At 47.3% G+C, this 25765-nt stretch overlaps 1 protein-coding gene across 1 annotated transcript in view; it reads left to right on the forward strand.

Moving 5' to 3' along the window:
- The window catches only part of LOC112118225 (ephrin type-B receptor 5), a 97951-nt gene that overhangs the window by 37158 nt on the left and 35028 nt on the right, over positions 1 to 25765 (forward strand). Inside the window, exon 3 of the mRNA XM_026660232.1 lies at positions 23499 to 23654. Coding sequence (XP_026516017.1) covers positions 23499 to 23654 — 156 coding nt within the window. The remainder of the gene's footprint in view (positions 1 to 23498; positions 23655 to 25765) is intronic.

The following is a 25765-nucleotide window of genomic DNA, read 5'->3' on the forward strand; positions in this document are numbered from 1 at the left end:
GGGGGGGGGGGGGGGGGGGGGGGGGGGGGGGGGGGGGGGGGGGGGAGCAGGGGTCAGGGCAGAAGGCTGGGCGTGTGTGGGGAGATGCAGGGGTCAGGGCAGAGAGCTGGGTGTGTGTGTGGGGGGTTCAGGGGTCAGGGCAGGGACCCCAGACTGGGGGTGCAGGTGGGAATGGGGGGGTGCAGGAGCTCCCGTTTGGTGCTCAGGGTGGAGATGTGAGGGGTGTGTGTGCAAGAGTCAGGGCATGGGGTGTGGGGGGACTGGGTATGTTTGGGGGTGCAGGAGTCAGAACGGGGGCTGGAGGTGTGTGAGGGGGTGCAGGAGTCAGGGCAGAAGGCTGGGTGTGTGTGTGTGGGGGTCATGGGTCAGGGCAGAGGGCTGCGTGTTTGGGGGGGCTCAGGGGTCAGGGCAGAGGGCTGGGGGTTCAGGGGTCAGGGCAGAGGGCTGGGGTGCTCGGCTCTTGGGGGTGCTCACGGCAGGGGGCTGGAGGGGATATGCCCCATCCCCACCTCTTTCCCCAGGGCCCCGTGTCCATCTCTTCTCTGCCTCCTCCCCGGAGCAGCGAGCACGCTGCGGCTAGGCTCTGCTCTGCTCCCCCTCCCCCTCGCAAGGGCGATCAGCTGATCGGCGGCAGGGAGGGGGAGGGGCAGGAAAGCACCACGCTGTGGGAAGAAGCGGGGGAGAGGGGAGCTTGGCAGGACCAAGCTTCTGCCTCCTGCCCCCGCAGGAGAAATCGGTGGGCGGGGGGGCTGAGTGGGGCCAGGAGCCCGGCAGGCAGTAGCGTGCCATCAAAAATCGTCTCACATGCTGTCTTTGGCACGCGTGCCACAGGTTGCCGATCCCTGCACTAGAGCCTCCCCTGAGATAGTGCTTGAGGTGTGCTATAGACCACCGGGAGCTGATTTGGATATGGATAGAGACCTTTTAAATGTTTTTAATGAAGTACATTCTAATGGGAATTGTGTGATCATGGGAGACTTTAACTTCCCAGATATAGACTGGAGGACAAGTGCTAATAATAATAATAGGGCTCAGATTTTCCTAGATGCGATAGCTGATGAATTCCTTCACCAAGTAGTTGCTGAACCAACAAGAGGGGATGCCATTTTAGATTTGGTTTTGGTGAGTAGTGAGGACCTCATAGAAGAAATGGTTGTAGGGGACAACCTTGGTTCAAGGGATCATGAGCTACTTCAGTTTAAACTAAATGGAAGGATAAACAAAAATAGATCTGTGACTAGCTTTTTTGATTTCAAAAGGGCTAACTTTAAAAAATTAAGGAAATTAGTTAGGAAAGTGGATTGGACTGTAGAACTTGGGGATCTAAAGGCGGAGGAGGCCTGGAATTACTTCAAGTCAAAGTTGCAGAAACTATCAGAAGCCTGCATCCCAAGAAAGGGGAAAAAATTCATAGGCAGGAGTTGTAGACCAAGCTGGATGAGCAAGCATCTCAGAGAGGTGATTAAGAAAAAGCAGAAAGCCTACAAGGAGTGGAAGATGGGAGTGATCAGCAAGGAAAGCTACCTTATAGAGGTCAGAACATGTAGGGATAAAGTGAGAAAGGCCAAAAGCCATGTAGACTTGGACCTTGCAAAGGGTCCAATAGTAAAAGGTTCTATAGCCATATAAATAAGAAGAAAACAAAGAAAGAAGAAGTGGGACCGCTAAACACTGAGGATGGAGTGGAGGTTAAGGATAATCTAGGCATGGCCCAATATCTAAACAAATACTTTCCCTCAGTCTTTAATGAGACTAATAAGGAGCTTAGGGATAATGGTAGGATGACAAATGGGAATGAGGATATGGAGGTAGATATTACCACATCCGAGGTAGAAGCCAAACTCGAACAGCTTAATGGGACTAAATCGGGGGGCCCAGATAATCTTCATCCAAGAATATTAAAGGAACTGGCACATGAAATTGCAAGCCCATTAGCAAGAATTTTTAATGAATCTGTAAACTCAGGGGTTGTACCGTATGACTGAAGAATTGCTAACATAGTTCCTATCTTTAAGAAAGGGGGGGGAAAGGGATCCGGGCAACTACAGGCCTGTTAGTTTGACATCTGTAGTATGCAAGGTCTTGGGAAAAAAATTGAAGGACAAAGTAGTTAAGGACATTGAGGTCAATGGTAATTGGGACAAAATACAACATGGTTTTACAAAAGGTAGATCATGCCAAACCAACCTGATCTCCTTCTTTGAGAAGGTAACAGATTTTTTAGACAAAGGAAATGCAGTGGATCTAATTTACTTTGATTTCAGTAAGGCATTTGATACGGTTCCACATGGGGAATTATTAGCTAAATTGGAAAAGATGGGGATCAATATGAAAATTGAAAGGTGGATAAGGAACTGACTGGTTAAAGGGGAGACTACAACGGGTCGTACTGAAAGGTGAACTGTCAGGCTGGAGGGAGGTTACTAGTGGAGTTCCTCAGGGATCGGTTTTGGGACCAATCTTATTTAATCTTTTTATTACTGACCTTGGCACAAAAAGTGGGAATGTGCTAATAAAGTTTGCGGATGACACAAAGCTGGGCGGTATTGCCAATACAGAGAAGGACCGGGATATCATACAGGAAGATCTGGATGACCTTGTAAACTGGAGTAATAGTAATAAGATGAAATTTAATAGTGAAAAGTGCAAGGCCATGCATTTAGGGATTAATAACAAGAATTATTGTTATAAGCTGGGGACACATCAGTTGGAAGTAACAGAGGAGGAGAAGGACCTTGGAGTATTGGTTGATCACAGGATGACTATGAGCCGCCAATGTGATATGGCCATGAAAAAAGCTAATGTGGTCTTGGGATGCATCAGGCGAGGTATTTCCAGTAGAGATAAGGAGGTGTTAGTACCATTATACAAGGCACTGGTGAGACCTCATCTGGAATACTGTGTGCAGTTCTGGTCTCCCATGTTTAAGAAGGATGAATTCAAACTGGAACAGGTACAGAGAAGGGCTACTAGGATGATCCGAGGAATGGAAAACCTGGCTTATGAAAGGAGACTCAAAGAGCTTGGCTTGTTTAGCCTAACCAAAAGAAGGCTGAGGGGAGATATGATTGCTCTCTATAAATATATCAGAGGAATAAATACGAGGGAGAGAGAGGAATTATTTAAGCTCAGTACCAATGTGGGCACAAGAACAAATGGATATAGACTGGCCATCAGGAAGTTTAGACTTGAAATTAGACGAAGGTTTCTAACCATCAGAGGAGTGAAGTTCTGGAACAGCCTTCCAAGGGGAGCAGTGGGGGCAAAAGACATATCTGGCTTCAAGACTAAGCTTGATAAGTTTATGGAGGGGATGGTATAATGGGATAGCCTAATTTTGCCAATTAATTGGTCTTTTACTATTAGCGGTAAATATGCCCAATGGCTTGTGATGGGATGTTAGATGGGGTGAGATTTGAGTTACTACAAAGAATTCTTTCCTGGGTGTCTGGCTGGTGAGTCTTGCCCACATGCTCAGGGTTTAGCTGATTGCCATATTTGGGGTCAGGAAGGAATTTTCCTCCAGGGCAGATTGGCAGAGGCCCTGGGGGGTTTTCGCCTTCCTCTGCAGCGTGGGGCATGGGTCACTTGCTGGAAGATTCTCTGCACCTTGAAGTCTTTAAACCATGATTTGAGGGCTTCAGTGGCTCAGACACAGGTTTGATACAGGAGTGGGTGGGTGAGATTCTGTGGCCTGCGTTGTGCAGGAGGTCAAACTAGATGATCAATAATGGTCCCTTCTGACCTTAAAGTCTATGATTCTATTTTAATTCTTGAGGAACTCCACTAGTAACCTCCCTCCAGCCTGACAGTTCACCTTTCAGTATGACCCATTGTAGTCTCCACTTTAACCAGTTCCTTATCCACCTTTCAATTCTCATATTAATCCCCATCTTCTCCAGTTTAACTAATAATTTCCCATGTGGAACTGTATCAAATGCCTTACTGAAATCCAGGTACATTGGTTCTACTGCATTTCCTTTGTCTAAAAAATCAGTTATCTTCTCAAACAAAGAGATCAGGTTGGTCTGGCAGGATCTACCTTTAGTAAAACCTGTTGTATTTTATCCCAATTTTCATGTACCTCTATGTCCTTAGTTACTTTCTCTTTCAAAATTTGTTCTAAGACTTTGCATACAATTGAGGTCAACCTACCAGGCCCATAGTTTCCCAGATCATTGTTCCCCCTTTGTTAAAAATAGGTACTATTTAGGCAATTCTCCAGTCATGGGTGTGACCCCCGAGTTTACGATTCATTAAAAATCCTTGCTATTGGGCTTGCAAATTTATGTGCCAATTCCTTTAATATTCTGGGATGGAGATTATCTGAGCCTCCCAATTTGGTCCCATTAAACTGTTTGAGTTTGACTTCCACCTTGCATGTGGTAATTTCTACTTCCATATCCTCATTTATATGAGCCATGCTGCCACTACCCCTAAACTCCTCATTACCCTTATTAAAAACTGAGGCAAAGTATTTGTTTAGATGTTGGGCCGTGCCTAGATTATCTTCAGTCTCCACCCCATCCTCAGTGTTTAGCGGTCCCACTTCTTCTTTCCTTGTTTTCTTTTTATTTATATTGCTATAGAACTTTTTGCTATTGGTTTTAATTCCCTTTGCAAGAGCCAACTCTGCTTGGCTTTGGTCAGTTTTCATTTTTTCCCATCTACTTTCTGACCTCCAAGAGGTAGCTTTCTTTGCTGATCCATTCCATCTTCCACTCCTTGTAGGCTTTCTGCTGTCTCTCAATAAACTGTTTGAGATGCTTGCTCATCCAGCTTGGTCTGCAACTCTTCGCTATGAATATTTTTCCCTTGCTTGGGATTCAGGCTTCAGATATTTTCTGCAACTTGCACTTAAAATAAGTCCAAGCTTCCTCCACATCCAGATCCTTGAGTTCTTCAATCCAGTCCACTTCCCTAACTAACGCCTTTAATTTTTAAAGTGTGCCCTTATGAAATCAGGGACCGTAGTTGCAGACCTACAGGGAGTCCTTAGACTTATGACACAATTCGTTCCTCAGAATTGCGTTGTAAGTCGAAACGTTGTAAGTAAAAACCGCTTTTCCCATAGGAATCAATGGTATGAAGGGGGGATTGGTTCCTGAACCAAGGCTGGATACACTATTTTCACCACAATAACCCAGATTTTTGTACTAAATGAATTATAGATGACTAATGTTGCGACATCAATGTATTTACTGTACACTGTATTTTGTAAACAGCATTCAAATAGACATATAAACTCACATATGCTGCTCAGAATGTTGGCAACCCAGGCTCAGAAAGCCAGGGAGAACGGCACACGTGCTAAGCCTCAGCCAATCACTGTTCAAGCTTTCTGATTGGCTGAGCCGGGGGCGGGAGCCAATCAAAAACAAGCAGCAACCCTACCCGGCAACAAGCTACCCTGCTGCCTCAAAGCCAATCAGAAGCAACCCCTTCCAGCTCCATACCAGTATAACGCAACTATGGTGACCAGACAGCAAATGTGAAAAACCGGGTCAGTGGTTGGGGGGTAATAGGAGCCTATATGAGAAAAAGACCCAAAAATCGGGACTGTCCCTATAAAATTGGGACATCTGGTCACCCTAAACGCAACCAGGAAGTGATTTCAAGCGAACTTTATGCAAATCGAGAGTCATAAGTGCGAAACAAGCATTGTAGGGGTGAAGCGGGCAGTCAATTGAAAAGTGTCGTAAGTGGCATCTGACGTAATTTGGGCGTCGTAAGTCCGAGGACTCCCTGTATTTTTGTTTGCCCTTTCATTTAATTTAAATGGAATTAGCTCATGATCACTCAAACCAAGGTTTTCCCCTACAACCAGTTCTTCTATGCGGTCCTCAATACTCACCAATACCAAGTCTAAAATGGCATCACCTCTTGTAAGTTCAGCAACTATTTGGTGAAGAAATCTGTGAGTAAGGCTAAGATTTTGTCACAGATATTTTTAGTAAAAGTCGGGCACAGGTCACGGGCAATAAAGAAAAATTCACGGAAGCTCATGACCTGTCCTTGACTTTTACTAAAAATATGATAAAATGGGAAGGAGCTGGCAGATGCCTGGTGGCTGGGAGCTCCAGGGCCCCTCCCACACCTGCAGCTGGGAGCTCCAGGCCCCCCTCCCCCCACCTGTGGCTGGGAGCTGCAGGGTCCCCCTGCTGCCACTGCGGAAATCCCCCTGCAACCGCAGCAGCAGCTGGGTAGCTCAGGGGTCCCCCATGCCGCCACCAGCGGCTGGGTAGCTGTGGGGATCCCCCGCCACTGGCGGCTGTCGGGAGCTGCTGGGGTCCCCCATGCTGAACGTGGCAGCCGGGGAGGGGCGGGGCGCCCCCCCCCCCCCGTCCATGGTGGCTGGGAGCTTTGGGGCACTGCTGCCTCAGGTGGTGGGGGTACCTCACAGCTCCCTGCCATTGCGGGAGGCTGTGGGACCCTGCAGCTTCAAGCTGCCGGGGCTGAAGTCACGGATTCCATAGCCTTATCTATGAACTATCACATCCAGGAAAATCTGGGCCCTACTATTATTAGTAGCACTTGTCCTCTAATCTATATCTGAGAAGTCAAAATCTCCCATAATCACACAATTCCCAGTAGTATTTATTTCATTAAAGACTTTAATCCAAATTGGATCCTGGGGGTCGTTAGCACACCCCAAGCACTATCCTAGGGGAACCTCTGGTAGCTTCCTGCCCCAAAGTGATATTGTCAAACTGACTCTGTCTTATACATTCCATCACATCTGTTGTTCTCATTGTTCTCCTGTGCTTCAATTTAATTTGTAACCACCTTGTGGCAGGGACTATAGCCTGGATCCACAAAGGTATTTAGGCTCCTAATCTCCAGATTTAGGCACCTAAATCCTATTTTTATCATAGACTATCAGGGCTGGAAGGGATCTCAGGAGGTCATCTAGTCCAACCCCCTGCTCAAAGCAGGACTAATCCCCAGACAGATTTTTGCCCCAGATCCCTAAACGGCCCCCTCAAGGATTGAACTCACAACCTTGTTCAAACCACTGAGCTATCCCTCCCCCCACTGCGATCCATAAAACTTCTGCTTGGCTGCCACTAGCCCTGTAAATGCCTAAACTCACTCAGCACCTTAGTTTTCATTATAAATGTTCCCTAGAAGCCTATGTCATTGCCTCTGAGAATGCACACACCTGCCTCTCTCTAGGTCTCCAGCTGCCTATCTCCACCTAAACCTCAGAGCGATCCATGAAGTGGGTAGAGAGAGGTATTTCTCCACCTAACTCACACACAGGGCCCAATCTGGTAGGTGTGCTCATATGCCTCCTAATTCCATACACTGGCCACAGGGGCAGGGGGGGGGAAAAAGAGCGCTTCCTTCCCCCCACTTACTTATAACCTTTACGTCTGTTAGGGTACTCACCCAGGATGTGGGAAATCCCTGGTTCAGGTCCCCTCCTGCTTGAGGAGAAGGGATTTGAACTTGGAGGAATGCTCTAACCACTGGACTTTGGGATATTCTGATATGGGCTCCCTCAATCTCTCCTGTTGAAGTTGTTCCACTTTAATTAAATATCAATTGGGCCAGAGAAAAAGTAAGAGTGACTCTATAATCCAGTGGTTAGAGCACTCCCCTGAGAGATGGTAGATCCCTGTTCAAATCCCTTCTCATCAAGCAGAGTAGGGACTTGAAGTGGTGAATTCTCTAATCCAGGGGTTTCAAACTCAAATGACCATGAGGGCCACATTGTACATTGGCCCGAGGGCCGCATTACTGATACCTTCCCCCCGCCGCCCTCGGCCCTGCCCCCACTCCACCCCTTCCATGAGGCCCCGCCCCTGCCCCGCCTCTTCCCACCCCTTCCCTGCCCCCATTCCAACCCCTTCCCCGAAATCCCCACCCCAACTCTGCCCCCTCCCTGCCCCCAGGGGGTGCAGGAGGGGTGTGGGGTGTGGTGGGGGCTCAGGGCAGGGAGTTGGGGTGTGGGGTGCAGGAGGGGTGAGGGGTACAGCAAGGGGTCAGGGTGCGGCAGGGGGCTCAAGGCAGGGGGTTGGGGTGCAAGAGGAGTGCGGGGTGCGGCAGGGGGCTCAGGGCAGGGGGTCGGGGTGCAGGAGGGGTACGGGGTGTGGCAGGGGGATCAGGGCAGTGGGTTGGGGTGCAAGAGGAGTGCGGGGTGCGGCAGGGGGTTCAGGGCAGGGGGTCGGGGTGCAGGGTGCGGCAGGGGGCTCAGGGCAGGGGGTTCGGCTGCAGGAGGGGTTCGGGGGGCAGGATCTGGCCCGGCGCGTACTGGGGGCAGGGCAGGCTCCCTGCCTCCCTGCCTGTCTGCCCTGCCCCCGCAAGAGGCTGGAACGTGGGGAAGGGGGGGCGGAGGGGCTGTGTGTTTCTGTTGCTTGAGCCACCGCCGCCAGCAGCTCCCATTGGCCGCAGTTCCCCGTTCCCGGCCAATTGGAGCTCCTGGGGGCGCTGCCTGAAGCAACAGCCACACACAGCCCCTCCGCCCCCCCTTGCCCATGTTCCAGCCTCTTCCCGGAGCTGCGCAGGGCAGAGCAGGCAGGCAGGGAGCATGCCCTGCCCCTGGTGCATGTCCGGCCGGAGCCGCTCTGGTAAACACTGGGGGAGGGCAGGGGGGCTGCGAGGGGCTCGCGGGCCGCAGAAGATCACCCCGTGTGTTTGAGACCCCTGCTCTAATCCCTGGGCTAGCCTTTATACGTGAGGTAGGAGTGCCTCCTCCTACTGCTGTTAGGCAGCCTTCTCCTCCTTCCCACTCAGCTGTTAGGCAGCAATTGAGCATACCTACTGGATTGTGCCCTGCACATAAGCTAGGCAGAGGAGCACCTATCTTCCCTTGATTTGTGGCTTGCTAGCAGAGCTAGACACCTCCCTGCAGCCTGGGACTTAGGTGCCTATCTCCCTGAGAGGGGCAGGGCTTAGGACATCCCCCATTGGCTAATTTAGGCAGCTCCTGCCCAGTGTCCTGGCTTTTGGGGATTGCATTCTAAGGCACTTGCCTCTCCCCATTCATTGTATAGGTATCGAGGTGCCTAACTCAGGCTTTGCGGATCCCAATGCTGTTCCTGTGATTTTCCAGTGTTGTTCCTATTAGCCAGGATGGGCAGGGATGGTGTCCCTAGCTTCTGTTTGCCAGAATCTGGGAATGGGTGACAGGGGATAGATCACTTGATGATTGCCTGTTCTGTTCATTTCCTCTGGGGTACCTGGCATTGGCCAGTGTCGGAAGACAGGATACTGGGCTAGATGGACCTTTGGTCTGACCCAGTATGGCCACTCTTATGTTCTAGGTGCCTAAAAGTTGGGTGCTGCAACACTTAAGTCCCTTTGTGGATCTGGGCCTGTATCTTCTGTCTGTACAGCACCATGCACACAGATAGTATTTAATAAATAATACAGAATTGGTGTCCCACCATGGGGTTAGCTAAGGTAGCAAAGCTATTATTAAACAGTTGGTGCCTTTCACCCCAAAAGTGGCTGCATTTCTGCAGTGGCCAAAGTCATCCCAGTATATCACAGAAATGTTGAGCATCAGTTTGATCTTGCACTTGATTATTGCAACTTCCTTCTCTGACATCTTCCCTATACTCAGATACTCTTCTGCTACATTCTGTTCAAAATGCTGCTGTTAAGCCTATCTTCTTCCCCCTTTATTAAGATCAGGGGCTTTGGGAAACTGAGGGGACACAAAAAAAATTACCTGTGTCCCAGGGTTCCTCCCTGAGAATGCCACCCATTCGCCTCAGTGGATGGGAAACTTGATGGGCCTGGAGGTGACTGGGACAGATCCAGTTAGCTGATTGGTCCCTTGTCCTTGCCTTTCCTTAATTTAAACCCTAGCCCAGGCCACGTGGAGCCTCTTGTTGTTCCATTCAAGCAGCCCCTCCCTGCCCACCCAGTATTAGTTTCCTCGGAGACGTGTTTTGCAGATGCTGTGGGTCTGACTGATTGCCTGTTTTGGGGTCAGGACAGACTTTTTCCTTCTCATAGGGGCCAAATCAGCAGAGGCCCGGGGAATTTTTCACCTTCCTCACAGCATACTGGAGATGCAGTTAAGTTCAATAGGATTTATTAATTAGAGATAGCACTTGGTAAGGGCGTTAGTTTGTGGTAACTTGTGGCTACTTTCCAGTGTGGCTAGAAGGAACAGTTCCCAGAAGTAAAAGATGTGGGCTTTTGCTGATAGGCCTTATGCTCATGGGATAGGGGGATACTTTGTGGCCTCATGAGGAGGTAGAATCAGAAGAGCAAGCTGAGTCCTAGGGGTAGGGTGAGGACAGTGTGACAGGGTTTTTGGAGTGCAACCTGGACTGTGGGACTGCTGAGCCTTCTCTTCCACCAAGCTGGGGTATCCCACTGACTCTGTGATGCTGTTGCAAAAATCACAAACCTCTGGCAGGTATTGCACTTACACAGACATCCACAGGCAGGGACACACCCAGCTGAGTTATATAAATGATCTCTCAGCCACTCATGAACCAACAATAGAGAGGCTCCAGCCAATTCTCCAGCTCCCCAGCCTTGCTCCCCACAACTGTATTGTCTTGCCCTGGTCAGAAGCCTGATCAGTGTAAGTTCATTATCCAGTCCACCCCTCGCTCAATGTGGAGAGGACACACACTAGCCTTTGTAAACTGATCTGAGATTTCCCAAGCACATCAACCAAAACACACTGTTTTAGGTAATAAATCTGTTTTATATATTAACTACAGAAAGGTAGATTTTAAGTGATTATAAGTAGCAGGCGTATAAATTAGAGTTGGTTATTTAAGAAACAAAAATAAATTTGCAGTCTGAGTTCTACAAACTAAACAGGATTTGAATCAAGCAGCATCTCACCGTGAAGAGGGGGGGATAGCTCAGTGGTTTGAGCATTAGCCTGCTAAACCCAGGGTTGTAAGTTCAATCCTTAAGGGGGCCATTTAGGGATCTGGAGCAAAAATCTGTCTGGGGATTGGTCCTGCTTTGAACAGGGGGTTGGACTAGATGATCTTCTGAGGTCCCTTCCAACCCTGATATTCTAAGATGGTACAAACAGGTCACAGATCCTCAAATGCAGGTTGGAGCTTCCAGCCTGGGACCACCCTCCCCCATTCAAAGTCTTTGTCCTCCAGGTGTTGGAGGGGGGAAGGGAGGCCAAGTGATCATATCCCTTCCCCCCTTCTATAGTTTCTTTGAGCTTGCTGGAAAGATCTATGCTTGTGATGTGGGAGTCCACCCCCATTGGTCAGGCATTCTCCATTGTTTATGTACTTTCTCTGAGAAACCTTCTGGAATGGCTGCTGGAAGTGTGGGTTCCCTTTAATGGGCCATCAGCTTGTCTGGCTACTCCATTGTCATACCTGAAATGCTTGTTGTTCCCAACCTCACAAAATGTTTCAGTAACACGCATATAGCAAAACTTCATAACTCCACATACAATGATAGCACATACAATCCAACAGGATATTTATGTTCAACAGATCAAGACTTTTAAAAAGATACCTCACAAGGCATACTTTGTACAAAACATACAATTATATCACACTGGTGAATATGGGGGTTCCAGGATGCTACTCTGAGGCGAAGAGTGTCACAGATTGTTTACTCCAAGTTATGGGTTAGATGGCTTGGAGCCCTGCAACCCCTGCACTGCATTCACTTAAAATACCTGGTAGGTGAAAGTCTGGGTGAATAGTGCCCCTCTCCTATGGTAAATTTAACACAGTTGCAGCCTACCATTTACATTTACAGTTGCAGCCTACCATTTCCTGATGGGTACTGAGCACTGAAGTTGTGGGTATTATCTACCTTCTGGCTAGATACAACCCTAAGATGTACTTTTAAAAACTAATTATATGTATTGCTATTTTTGATAATTGTGTGTATTTATCATTCCTCCGAGTGTTTCTTTGAAGTCCCACTAAACTGCATCTGTGCACCTGAGATATTAGGGGGAATAAGTGAGGGCTGGGGCTGGTCTATATCTGCTTCCCTGCTTTATATTCTCATTCACAAAGGAGCTTGTGTTTGTTCTTTTTGTCCTGTGGATATTGTACAATCTGATTCCCACTTCCGGGCTGCCTGGGCTCCCCTCACCCACATTCAATCTTGGGGTCTCCCTCCAATCCCGCCGTGCTCTTCCTTTATAATATCATAGCGGGCAGGAAGCAGATTGGAGGATGAAGAGAAAGTTCTGATTAAAACCATTAAATCCTATCCAATAATCTCCCCTCCCTTCCCCCTTCCGTGCTCTGTCGCCCAAGCCTCCTGTGCTATTTGTGATGTTGAAAGGAAGACAGGGGGAAGTGTGTGCATGTGCGCGAGAGACTCGAGCCACCCTCCCCATCCATCTGGTGTCCTGGAGCTGCAGCGACTTCCCAGATGTGCTGCTCTCAATCCTTTATCCCTGTTTTCTCTCACTGGCATCCCATCTAATTCGCAGCTCAAGTAGCACTGTAGACTTGGCACCTGGCCCACTCCCAGTCCCAGCCTGTAGTGGGTGCTCATGGTCTCGCCCAGGCCCATCTGTTGCATTAGACCTGGGTACCAGCCCAAGACACCAGCTTTCAAAGGGGAAGAAGCATGCAGATTTTCCCCAAACAGATGCAGAGTTCCCCTTCCCTGGGAAAGTGCATCACATCAGCTTGGGGGAACATTCCCTGTTCTTGCAGCACACACACCGCCCCAACGCCCAGGGCAGCCGACATCCAAACCGCATCTGAGCAAAGAGTGCTATATGTATCCTCTTGTCTGAGAATCTCCACTGCTGGTGCTGCCGAAAGCCTGTCTGTATGGCTGGCTCTGCCTTTGTTGGTCTGTCTCTCCCTGCATCCTCTCCCCCTTGCTCTGTGTGTCTGGCTTTGTATCATTGCCTTTCTCTCTGTTCCTGTGTTTCGTTTTTTTCTCTCTCCTTCCCTCCCCCGAGCCTGTCTCCTTTTGTGCTGGTGCTGTCCCTTCCCTGCTCCCCCCATACCCTCTGCCACCTGACTCGCCATTCCCCAAACTTGTCACTGATACAAGTCAGTGGCGGGGCGCTCCAGCCTCCCCATCAGAACTCGTTCCGAAAGATAAGCAGGCACAAGGGGGAGGGGAGGAGGAGCGGGGAAAATGGGTCAGTGCCAAGCCTGAGCAGTGCCCAGCTGAGCCGTACTGGCATTCTGACACCATGCCAAGAGACATGAGCAGACCGAGGCCGACAGAAAGGGAGGCACTTGTGCGTTTCCTGACTGTGCCTTCTCCTCTAGTGCTGCCCTTGACTTAATGGGAAGAGGCAGCACTCTCTGCCCCCCGAGGCACTGTGGCTCCAGCCCTCTGTGCTGGCATTGGGTACCAGGAATTGAGGAGGGCTCCACTCATGCTTTCATCCAGGGTGTTGGGACCATGCAGCTGATCAGGCTGCGCTGTCCCCGCTGAGCAGGGTGGTAGGAGTTGACTGGTACAGGTAGGTATTTTCTGTGGCTGGTTGAACTTGCAGTGGAGTCAGACTAAAGGCACGTGTGTATGTACCAGATGGTGGGGGGCGGGAGATCAGGCTGGGATTTCCTCCATGACTGTCCCAGGTGAGTAGTGTTCACTAACAGAAACTGCTCAGGGTCACAACGCAGGGGAAAAGAGCATGGACCCTTGGTTATTCCTCCACGGGGAGAGGAGAATTAAGCTTACTCTTAGGGTAGCATGAGACATGGAAGATCTGATCAGGCTGTGAAGGGGGGGGAGATGTGGGATCCTGCAGTGGGCCATTGAACAGGCAGGGCTGGGCTGTTTGTGTGGAATGTCAGCCCCTGGGCTCGCTGTGACTGCTGGAGCAGAAGGAGATGGGCTTTTAAATATTCAGATGCCAGTCGAATTTGTCTTCTAGCTCTCTCAGACTTAACCCTTGCCATCCTGATCATCGAGAGACGGGGGAGGGGAAATGCTTGTGAAAACACTATTTAGGTTGGCAGTGACCAAACATTGTTCCCATCTGAGGGCTCCTGTGTGAAATGAGTTGGTAGTTCTCAGTCAGTGTCATAGAGAGATAGATGTCCATATCACGAATAACCACCTCCATGACCCTCTTTACTGGAGCCGGGACTCCCTCCCTTCCCCCCTGAAGGGAGTCTCTCCAAGAGCAGGTGAGCAGGGGTTGGGGGCAGTATGGGCGGGTATTCCCCTGCTGCTGCCCCTGCCCACGGTGAACCTGCTCTGTGGATACAGAGAGGCCATTTGTCTCTAGTGCTGTCAATCCAGCCCCTTTGACTAAGGTTGAAAATGAAAAATGTAAGTACCTAGAAATTTTAGGTCATGGTGATTTTTCTCCAATTATTTTTTCATTAGGAAGGTGGGGGAGGTTTGAACATCTGTGAATCACATTTAATCTCCACAAATCAGCTTTGCCTGCAGTATGATTTCATGTTGCTATTTTTCCTCTTGACTGTCAATAGGAGAGTAGGAATCCCAGAGGCATAGAAATGGGGGTATCCAGCCAGTGTGATCCCCTTCCAGCTGGCTCTGCCCCCATCCCTCCTGGAAATCCCAGCATGAGCCCCTAGTTTCATGCAGGACAACGTAATGATTATTTTGTCCCACTGAATAATTAAAAAATAGGCTAGAGCCCTCTCCCAGTGGTGCTCAGTATTCCTTTCTCTGTCAACTCCATAGCTCTTGAATTGCTGCCTCTGTCCTTGGGGCTAAGATGAATGGTTGGGTCTCTGTCCACACAGATTCTTTTTTTTTTTTTTTTTGGTGTGGCCTTCACTATTTCTGCTGCAAACCTATTTCCCAGGTGCCTCGCCCAGAGGGGACAATGTCCCTCATCATTTCACCTCCGCTTCACTGATCAGTTCTGAAATCAGACTCTGCCTGGAGGCAAAGATCCCTCCCTTCTAGCTCCCCTCCTGCACCTGGCAGACAGAGTGGCTGCCACAACCAACGGGAGTTTGCCTGTGACTTGACGTTTTAGTTTGCCCCTGGTTTGAGAAGAAATTGCAGGTGGGGAGGGGGCCTGCATGTGTGTAATGTATTCAGTGAGCCAGGCCACGGCAGCTTACATCAGCCATCACCCTGCTTATATGTTAAACAAGACAATACAAAAGAAGGATGTAACAAAACTGTCTCATGTGAAAATGTTCCCTTTTCCCTGGGATTTGGCTTAATAGTGAAGGGCACAAGTAACCAATATTGTCAGGCTCTCTGAGTAGTATACCCTTGAATTTATTATCTACAAAGTAGGTACAAAATCTTCAACAAATTACACACAAACACACTCCCCAGAGTCTGTGTGTGCAAGGCAAGAACCTATATTGCTTGTCTATGGGACACAGCTTATTTCAGTGCGTAGAGGACCGGCCTAGGAGTCAGGAAGCTCAGACACTAATCTGGTGTGTGACATTAGTCAAGTCACTTACCTTCCGTGCTTCACTTCCCACATTTGTAAAGTAGAAATGATCGTACTTAGCCCATCTTTCTAAAGCATTTTGAGCTCCAAGGGCAAAAGGTGCTAAGTACGGTCATTGCTGGGAAGCGCTTATATTCTGTGGCCAAGAGTGCTATAGTAAATCCTAGGGTGGATGATGATCTCTCCCCAAGGAATTCCAGGAGACCAAACAGAGCTTTCCACCTAGGCTAAAAAAGGGGCTCGTTGCATTTCACTTCACCTGCTGCTCCTCATAGCATTCCCCTTCAGCCTCTTTTAAACTCTGTTTATTGCTGTACAAACATGGTCTGGAGAGAGGATTGCTGCTCCTTCTGGACCTTCTCTGGCCCCTTCCAAACACACCTGAGAACAAACAGTAGTTACTGATTACACACAAATCAGGGGCCTGCTGTCCAGGGGGCAAATTGAGGTGGTTTAGTAAGAGGGTCCTTTTCCCTGGGGTGGCTGCCATATTGTATGCCAGAATCTGTAAGCTTTCATAAAAAAAAAAAAAAAAAAAAAAAAGAGTCTGGCCTTTATGGTTGTGAAGATAACATTGCAAGCAAGAATCATGTGTAACCAATGCAGTGATGTCAATCAAAGCCTGCTGGCAGCTGGAAGAAAAGGTTCTGAGAGGTATGGACTGCCCCTTTTCATTATAAAGGGGTGTTAATGTCTGCAGCCTGCACATGCATTTAAGTGCAGCCTTGTTAACTAGTGGACTGCTGCTCAAAGTGAACACAAAGGAGAGTGACAATCATAGTCTGAAGATTTGCACAATGTACTGTGTAGTGGCATCGGATTTTGTATCATGAGTAAATGGAGCTTTGGGTAGGGTTGCCAACTTTCTACTCACACAAAACCGAACACCCCCTGCCCTGCCTCTCTTCCAAGCCCTCCCCATGCCCCACCCCTTCTCCTAGCCCCCCACCACCACTCCACCCCCCTGCCCCTCTGTTGCTCGCTCTCCCCAACTTCACTCATTCACTCATTTTCACCTGGCTGGCTCAGGGGGCTGGGGTGCAAGAGGGGTTGAGGGCCCTGTCTGGGGGTGCGGGCTCTGGGGTGGGGCTGAGGATGAGGGGTTTGGGGTGCAGGAGTGTGCTCTGAGCTGGGATTGAGAGGTTTGGAGGGCGGGAAGGGGATCAGGGCTGGGGCAGGGGGTTGGGGCGTGGGGCATCCAGGCTTCAGGTAGTGCTTACCTCAAGCAGCTCCTGGCCAATGGGAGCTGCGGGGGTGGCACTTGGGGCAGGGGCAGTGCGTGGAGCCTCCCTGGCTGCCCCTACAAGTAGGAGCTGGAGGGGGAACATGCCGGCTGCTTCCCGGGAGCCGCACAGCGTGGAGGCTAAGCAGGGAGCCTCCAGCCCTGCTGCGTGGCGGCTCCAACCAGACAGTGAATGGCCCACCAGGATCTCTTTTCGACCGGGTGTTCTGGTTGAAAACCAAATACCTGGTCAACCTAGCTCTGGGAAACTATCACAATGTACTGTTCCCCCAGTCTGCCTCTGGCCCATCTTCTGCCCATTCCTAGCCCCCAGGTCTCTAACTGTGGATGACAATGCGGCTGCTGAACCAACAGTCTGTAACAAATATTATTTTGTACAAAGAAACAAATTGGCCATCACAGTGAGTGCTTCCAGATACCAGGCCTGAGACATCAGTGTCACTGCACTGAGGTCCATGGAGTTATATTGGTGGAAAAGTGGTGTAACTAAGGGTATGTCTACACCCAGCCGCTAGTTCGGCGGCTGGGAATCGAAGTTCTGGGTTCGACTTATCGCGTCTTGTCTGGACGCGATAAGTTGAACCAGGAAGTGATCGCCGTCGACTGCGGTACTCCAGCTATACGAGAGGAGTACCGCGGCGTCGACGGGGGAGCCTGCCTGCCGCGTGTGGACCGAGGTAAGTTCGAACTAAGGTACTTCGACTTCAGCTACGTTATTCACGTAGCTGAAGTTGCGTACCTTAGTTCGAATTGGGGGGGTAAGTGTAGACCAATCCTTACTGAAGATTAAGGGCCATTGTTCACACTCCACTGTCTTCTGTTTCTTAAAGCTGGAGAGCAGCCACATGGAACCCTAAATAGGGAAGAAATTCAGTCCTCACAAAAAAAGAAAGATTACCAGACACAGAGAAACACTGAAGATCCATGATATTCATTGCTGGTGTCAAGATTGTAGGGGAATCCCGTTTTTCCAGTTTAAGGAGCTGCAATGGGTATACAGATCTCTGACACTGCTGATCCATGCTTTGCTTAGGGGTAGAGGCAGTTTCCACTTCATATGAAAAATGTTACTGTTAGATTGAGGCCTTGCAAGGGCATGATGTCACCCACTAGTTTTATTCTTGATCAGAGTTCAACAAATACTGATGGCTGTTGGCAACTCATCAATTACTAAATAAATGAATTTGTCACTTTCATAAATATTGTAACAAAGCCATGTCCAACTCTAGGATGTCAAGGTTGTCATTATTCCACACACTAGACCACTCAGAATTTCATAGCAATGACAGAGATTTAACTCAGAACCTCCTACTCCAAAGCCCATGTTCTTCACTTCTTGAACTTTAATAACTAACTAACATTCTATTTGACGTATAGTGCCTATGGCACACAGGTGAACATTTCTGATTCCATCCAACAGAGGTCCTGGTGCTCATAACTGACCTTGACGCGTTCATTAAACAATAATGTAATTTTATTTTGTGTATGTCCTTGAAGTTTCTCAAATAATAAACAGAGTTAAATATAGAATCATAGAAGAATAAAGTTGGAAGAGACCTCAGGAGGTCTAGTCCAACCCCCTGCTCAAAGCAGGACCGACACCAACTAAATCATCCCAGCCAGGGCTTTGTCAAGCCAGGCCTTAAAAACCTCTAAGGATGGAGATTCCACCACCTCCCTAGGTAACCCATTCCAGTGCTTCACCACCCTCCTACTGAAATAATGTTTCCTAATATCCAACCTAGACCTCCCCCACTGCAACTTGAGACCATTGCTCCTTGTTCTGTCATCTGCCACCACTGAGAACAGCCTATCTCCATCCTTTTTGGAACCCCCCCGCTTCAGGTAGTTGAAGGCTGCTATCAAATCCCCTCACACTCTTCTCTTCTGCAGACTAAATAAGCCCCAGTTCTCTCAGCCTCTCCTCATAAGTTATGTGCCCCAGCCCCCTAATCATTTCCGTTTCCCTCCCCTGGACTATCTCCAATTTGTCCACATCCTTTCAGTAGTGGGGGGCCCAAAACTGGACACAGTACTCCAGATGCGGCCTCACCAGTGTCAAATAGAGGGGAATAATCACTTCCATTGATCTGCTGGCAATGCTCCTTCTAATGCAGCCCGATATGCCGTTAGCCTTCTTGGCAACAAGGGCACACTGCTGACTGATATCCAGCTTCTCGTCTACTGTAATCCCCAGGTCCTTTTCTGTAGAACTGCTGCTTAGCCAGTCGGTCCCCAGCCTGTAGCAGTGCATGGGATTCTTCCATCCTAAGTGCAGAACTCTGCATTTGTTCTTGTTGAACCTCATCAGATTTCTTTTGGCCCAATCCTCCAATTTGCCTAGGTCACTCTGGACCCTATCCCTACCTTCCAGCATATCTACCTCTCCCCCCAGCTTAGTGTCATCTGTGAACTTGCCAAGGGTGCAAACCATCCCATCATCCAGATCATTAATAAAGATGTTGAACAAAACTGGCCCCAGGACCGACCCCTGGGGCACTCCGCTTGATACTGGCTGCCAACTAGATATCAAGCTGTTGATCACTACCCACTGGATCTAGCCAGCTTTCTATCCACCTTACAGTCCATTCATCCAATCCATACTTCTTTAACTTGCTGGCAAGAATATTGTGGGAGACCGTATCAAAAGCTTTGCTAAAGGCAAGGTATATCATGTCCACAGAGCCAGTTATCTCATCATAGAAGGCAATCAGGTTGGTCAGGCATGACTTGCCCTTGGTGAATCCATGTTGACTGTTTCTGATCACCTTCCTCTCCTCCAAGTGCTTCAAAATGGATTCCTTGAGGGCCTGCTCCACGATTTTTCCAGAGACTGAGGTGAGGCTGACTGGTCTGTAGTTCCCCAGATTCTCCTTCTTCCCTTTTTTAAAGATGGGCACTACATTTGCCTTTTTCCTATCATCCGGGACCTCCACTGATCACTATGAGTTTTCAAAGATAATGGCCAATGGCTCTGCAATCACATCAGCCAACTCCCTCAGCACCCTCAAATTCATTGCATCCGGCCCCATGGACTTGTGCATGTGTCCAGTTTTTCTAAATAGTCCTTAACCTGTTCTTTCACCACTGAGTGCTGCTCACCTCCTCCCCTTACTGTGCTGCCCAGTGCAGCAGCCTGGGAGCTGATCTTGTCTGTGAAGTCTGAGGCAAAAAAAGCATTGAGTATTTCAGTTTTTTCCACATCATCTGTCACTAGATTGCCTCCCACATTCAGTAAGTGTACCACACTTTCTCTGACCTTCTTCTTGTTGCTAACATACCTGTAAAAACCCTTCTTGTTACTCTTCACATCCTTTGCTAGCTGCAACTCCAATTGTGCTTTGGTCTTCCTGATTACATCCCTGCCTGCTTGATCAATATTTTTATACTCCTCCCTAGTCATCTGTCCAAGTTTCAGCCAGTGGACAGCGTATTGTAAAGATGACAAGAAAGAGCAGTTCAAAGATATTGTCTAGGGAATGAATTTAAAGCATTCAGTCCTAAGATCAAAATCAGATGTTTCCAGATGATATTTGAAATGATATGGTGAGTTAATAAAGTGGAGAGCTTTGGGGACACTGTTCCAGACAGCAGGAGTTGCAGAAAAAAAGGCTTTCACACCAAGTGTTGAGATTGTGTAAAAGATTATTCAGGGAGGGAAAAAGTAGATAAAGTCTGAGAGGTCAGCGAGTTCTGGTGTCATGATATGTGAAAAAACAGGCCTTTTTAAACAGGAAGTGTATATTAAAGAACATGGCTGCAATTTGCGAACAAACAAATAGACTTCCACAGAGCTTGTGTTCCAGCGTTGTCTCCCTTACTTGCAAGGAACCACACTCTGCCTAGAACTTTGTATAGCACATAGAGACATCTAGTGGGTGAGTAAGATGCTGGAAGTCAACATAGAATTACATCTGGTGTACTGTATCCCATGTGACTTAATTTATTCCCCCCCCCCCTTTATAGATGCACCTGCCATCAATCCTGGCTGTTCTTGCAATAAAAACAGGTGGAACAATAAAGACAATGTTATTTCTGAGGAAAGACAGAGACCATTAACTTTGCCACTAGCAATTCACTAAGCTTTATTTACACTGTTTGAATTGTACACATCCAACTTCCTGTTCAGGATTCTGGGTAGTTGTGGTGCAAATGGCACTTCCTGTATTAAGTAGTATTACAATTAGAATTATAACTAGAAGACATCCAAAACTGATCTAAATGTATTCCTTCATTACTCTCCTCATATATATGACCTACCTAGTCTTATCATAGGAAAGGTGGATTGCTTTGACCTTGACCATGCAAGCTCATTCAGGGGCTTGTTCTGTCCTGTGGCTGGGAATGTGTTTTTACTAGGCTAACCATTTATACATCTATTCTGTGGAGACCTTAATGAGTTGGTGTTCGGTAACATTTCTGGTGCATTCTGAGCAGTGAGCAAATTGTTTTGTTTTACCCCCAGTTTATGCAGAGATGCCAGCAATACTTTCTTAGGTGGTGCAATAGGACAATGATTAGTCATTAGTGATTTTTCTTGCAATTTCCCTTGCCATTGTGTTAGTGCCAGCTAGTTCTGGAATTTCCATAGTCTCAGGGCATGAAACCATTTCAGTGTCCTTTTCCACAGCTGGAACTAGCCCAGGGAGAATCTTATTTTCTCCTGAAATTCTCAGTAGATGGTTTACATGTATTCTGTGGTCTAAACCAAGAACACAGAGGCCTTGGCTACACCATAACATTTAACTGAATTTCTAAGCAAAGTGTGACACAGAAGGCTCTTAAGTGGGTTTGTGTGTACATGCTGCATATGTCAGCCTTGCCTGCAACCTGCTTCTTCCTGAACAAGAATGTAGCACTTTTTTTCCCGTGTACATAGGGCCCATACTGTATATTGAATACAGAATATTAAGATACATAAGCAGGGGAATATTTAGTAGGAGCCAGGAGGTGGTATTACCTCTGTATACAACATTGGCAAGACCATTTCCGGAATACAACGTCCAGTTCTGGGGTCCATGATTCAAAAGGGTGTTTGAACAACAGGAAAGAGTTCAGAAAAGAGTTACAAGAATGGTTTTGGGTCAGGGAAACTGGCCTTTCAGTGAGAGACTAAAGCTCAGTCTATTTAGTTTATCAAAGAACGTTAAGAGGTTACCTGATCATGGTCTATAAGTGCTTACGTGGGAAAAAGATTTCTGCTAGTTAGAGGGCTCTTTAACAGACAAAGGTATAACCAGATCCAATGGCTAAAGACAAAAACTAGACTAGGAATAAGGCAGAAATTTTAAGTGAGCATAATTAACCATTGGAACAGTTTACCATGGGATGTGGTGGGTTCTTTATCACTTGAAACCTTTACATGAAAATTAATTATCTTTCTAAAAGATCACTCTAGCGCAACCAGAAGTTATGAGCTTGATGCAGGAATCACTGGGTGAAATTCTATGGCCTGTGGTGTACAGGAGGTCAGACTAGATGATCACAGAGGTCCCTTCTGGCCTTAAAATCTATGAAAGTGAGCTGCATTTTCTTCTGTCTTGCACATCAGCTGGACTGCTGACTACATTCCAGTAGAGGAAACAAAGTGGAGAATGATATATGAGCCAGAAAAGAACCAACTGAATCTCGAAGACCAGGCAGAATTTCCAGGGCTGGCAGTTAGGGAAAAAGAAATCTTGTAAACTGAAGCACATTCAATCGTGCCACGATGTCATTTTTACAGAGTGACATCTTTGTGAATAATCATGCTGCAGTGGTCACTCCTTACACATCTCAGTGACTACATGGGTTGTAAATAATTCCGAGCAATAATTTTCAGTGGAGATGGGAGCTGGGATTCCCTCAATACACCAAGCCATTCCTAAGGTTATTTATTGTTGTTATTCCATGCAATATGTCCACTTCCGGTGCATGTCTTACACTTTTTGATACGTACAGCTGTATGTATATTCCCCACACACACACACAGCGCTCCCCCTCCATCTATCACATTTTATTTCTCCTGGTCCTGCTTTCCTCCCCCCCCCGAGTTGTTTTGCTCATGGAAACCCATCAGGGAGATTCTTCATTATAGCGGAATAAGACAACATTCTCACCCTACTCCTAACATTAGGTACATGTGTTATGTCTAGTCCAAGCTTACCTCCTTCCTGGGAATTTACTTGATTGTGAACTTAAATAACAACAACCAAACAGAAACCTCAGACTAAGCTTTCTCCTGAATGTGGCTGTTCATTGGATTTTCCTTTGCCTCAGAGGGAAACTCGAACCGGTTTTATTCTGAACTGGACCTAGAAAGACCCACCTGCTAGCATGAGTCAGCAGAAATAGGGCTTTAGCACCTGACATGTGGGTGACTCAGCACATGAGCCCTGCATTGCCACGTGGCATCCTAGAACCTGCTATCATATTATAAATAGGGGGTTGGTTTTGCTGTATTGTACCCTTTACTCAGCTTGTGTTCCTATGTGGTAGATTTCCATGCTAGTTTCAGTGTTACTCTCTTAGCCATCTCCATTGCTAATGCTCCTTGGCCAGTAATAGAAGTCAAATCTATTTCAGATAATAAAACCCTTTCTCTGAACCATCCACAAATGAATCCACCTTGAAGCTCCTAGTCCGTTCCAGATTGGGGATTTCAAGAGAGGTTTAAGAAATCACATTGAGATGGGAGGCCTGCTACCGCCACTTCAACTTTAATGGTAGTCTCAGTCATTAGTGGGGATGAGAAATGGCATATATCCCAGCTCAAAGGAGGTAATGCCTGACCTGCCGTGGGGTGACAAACGGCACAGCCAGTCAGTACAGGATTCTCCCATCAGCAGTGTGGTCTCAGCCTGAAGGAGAATGTGTTCCTTCTGGGATCTGGAGTAATTGGTTCCCCCTTTTCATCTGTCACTGTTTTCTTTCCCATAGCCTGTCCCACTGGTTCCTTTAAAGCATATGTGGGAGATGCCACCTGCAGACTCTGCCCCACCCACAGCCACGCTCAAGTGCCAGGCTCCAGCGAATGTGCCTGCCAAAGCCGATACTACCGCTCTGCTTCAGACACATCTGACACCCCCTGCACTGGTAAGTGTTTGGGTAGAGTGTGTGAGGGGAGCAAGAGGGATGGCCAATAATTCAGGGGAGTCTGAGTCATTGCCTCTAAGAGCCCCTGAGAAAGAGAATAATTTCTCTTCACTCTTTTCCCCTGCAGGAATCTGGGGGGCACCACTTCTAATCCACTATAGGGTGTGTCTACCCACCAAATGTATTTGAAGACATTTCATTAATCCCATATATTATATACAATTCTCAATATAGTAGATACAAAAACCTGCATTAAAAGAACATTAATGTTGCAAAATCAGCTCTCAGAAATTAGAAAACGTCAGAATTCAATTTGCCTATGCAACCTTAATTCAGCCTCCTTGTGTGTATGCATTATGATAGTCTTTAATTACATGATCACCGTTTTTTTTTGTAAGGACCCCTGCCTCATTAATTGCACAGGATGGACAGTGCTCACTGAATGAGCAGTTACTTAATATGTTGTTTTATCCTCATTGTACAATGAGTAGCGCCAGACCATATTTACTATACACTACTGAAACCCTCCTTGGAAGACAGAAATATTAATTTCCTCATGGGTTTTTTCTGGTGCTCATCACTACAGTATCTGAATGCTTCACAAACATTCATGAATTTATCTTCATAACACCCCTGCAAGGAGAGGGAGTATTATCCCTATTTTACAGATAAGGGGCTGAGGCACAGAGAGATTCAGGTCAAAAGTGTCCCTTAAATTTGGTTTCCCAATTTGAGATATCTAGGACCTGATTTTTCAGAGTACTTAGTATGATATAGCACTTTATATGTTGAAGCACAACTCCCATTGTCTTCAGTTCATAGCTTCCAAGGCCAGGAGGGTCCATTGTGATCCTCTAGTCTGACTTCCTGTATAACTCAGGATATAGAACTTCCCCAAAAAATAATTCCTAGAGCATATCATTTAGAAAAACATCTAACATTGATTTAAAAATGGTCAGTGATGGAGAATCCACCATGATCTTTGGTAAATTGTTCCAATGGTTAATTACTCTTGCTGTTTAAAAGTTATGCATTCTTTCCAGTCTGAATTTGTCTAGCTTCAACTTCTAGCTACTGGATTTGTTATACCTGTCTCTGCTAGATTGAACAGCTCATTATTAAATATTTGTTCCCCATATAGGTACTTATAGCCTGAAATCAAGTCATCCCTTAACTTTCTCTGTTAATCTAAATAGGTTGAGCTCCTTGAGTCTATCACTATAATAAGTGTTTTCTAATCCTTTGTTCAAAGAAAACCCATGAGAATGATTACTCTCCAATTTATCAACATCCTTCTTGAATTGCGGACACCAGAACTGGACACAGTATTCCAGTAGTGGTCACACCAGTGCCAAATACAGAGGTTATATAACCTTTCTACTCCTACTTGAGATTGGCCTGTTTATTCATCCAAAGTTTGCATTAGCCCTCTTGGCTACAGCATTATACTAAGAGCTCATGTTCAGCTGATTATCCACCATGACCCCCAAATCTTGGAATTACCACTTCCCAGGATAGAGTCTTCTATCCTGTAAGTATAACCCATTTTCTTTGTACCTATAGCAGCTGTGAGTGCTCAGCACTTCTCCAAATCAGATCCCTGGGTCTCAAGTTGGGCACCCGAAAAAATGAGGAACACACAGTTAGTGACCACCTGTGAAAAATTTGGTTTAAGTGACTTGCCCAGTGTCACCCAGGAACTGGGTGACAGAGGCAGGGTTAGAATCCAGTTTTCCAGGGAAGCATTCACCTGTTTTAAACATGAGATGATCCTCTCTCTTCTTGCAGTCCCTTGCATCATTCATTGCACACCTTCCAGCTTTTGCAACAAATGAGGCAGTGGTCCTACAGACAGATTCCTTCAGTACTCCACCGTGATTCATATCCAGTGGATGTCCATCCTGTGCACTGAATGAGGCAGGGGTCCTTTGCAAAAAAATAGTACATGAACATTGGCCAGCTTATGAAGCCTACACTCATTTTGCAGGCACTTCTCTGTTTGTCTATTCATCTGTAAAGTGATAACTTGTGAATGCCACATCAAACCAATTTCAAAAATTTCAGGGAATTTTCTAAGCATCAGTGTCCAGAACCCTATTGATTTTTGGGGG

This window comes from Terrapene carolina, unplaced genomic scaffold (assembly GCF_002925995.2).
Source record: "Terrapene carolina triunguis isolate 2854851 unplaced genomic scaffold, T_m_triunguis-2.0 Scaffold740, whole genome shotgun sequence".
NCBI classification, from domain to species: domain Eukaryota; kingdom Metazoa; phylum Chordata; order Testudines; family Emydidae; genus Terrapene; species Terrapene triunguis.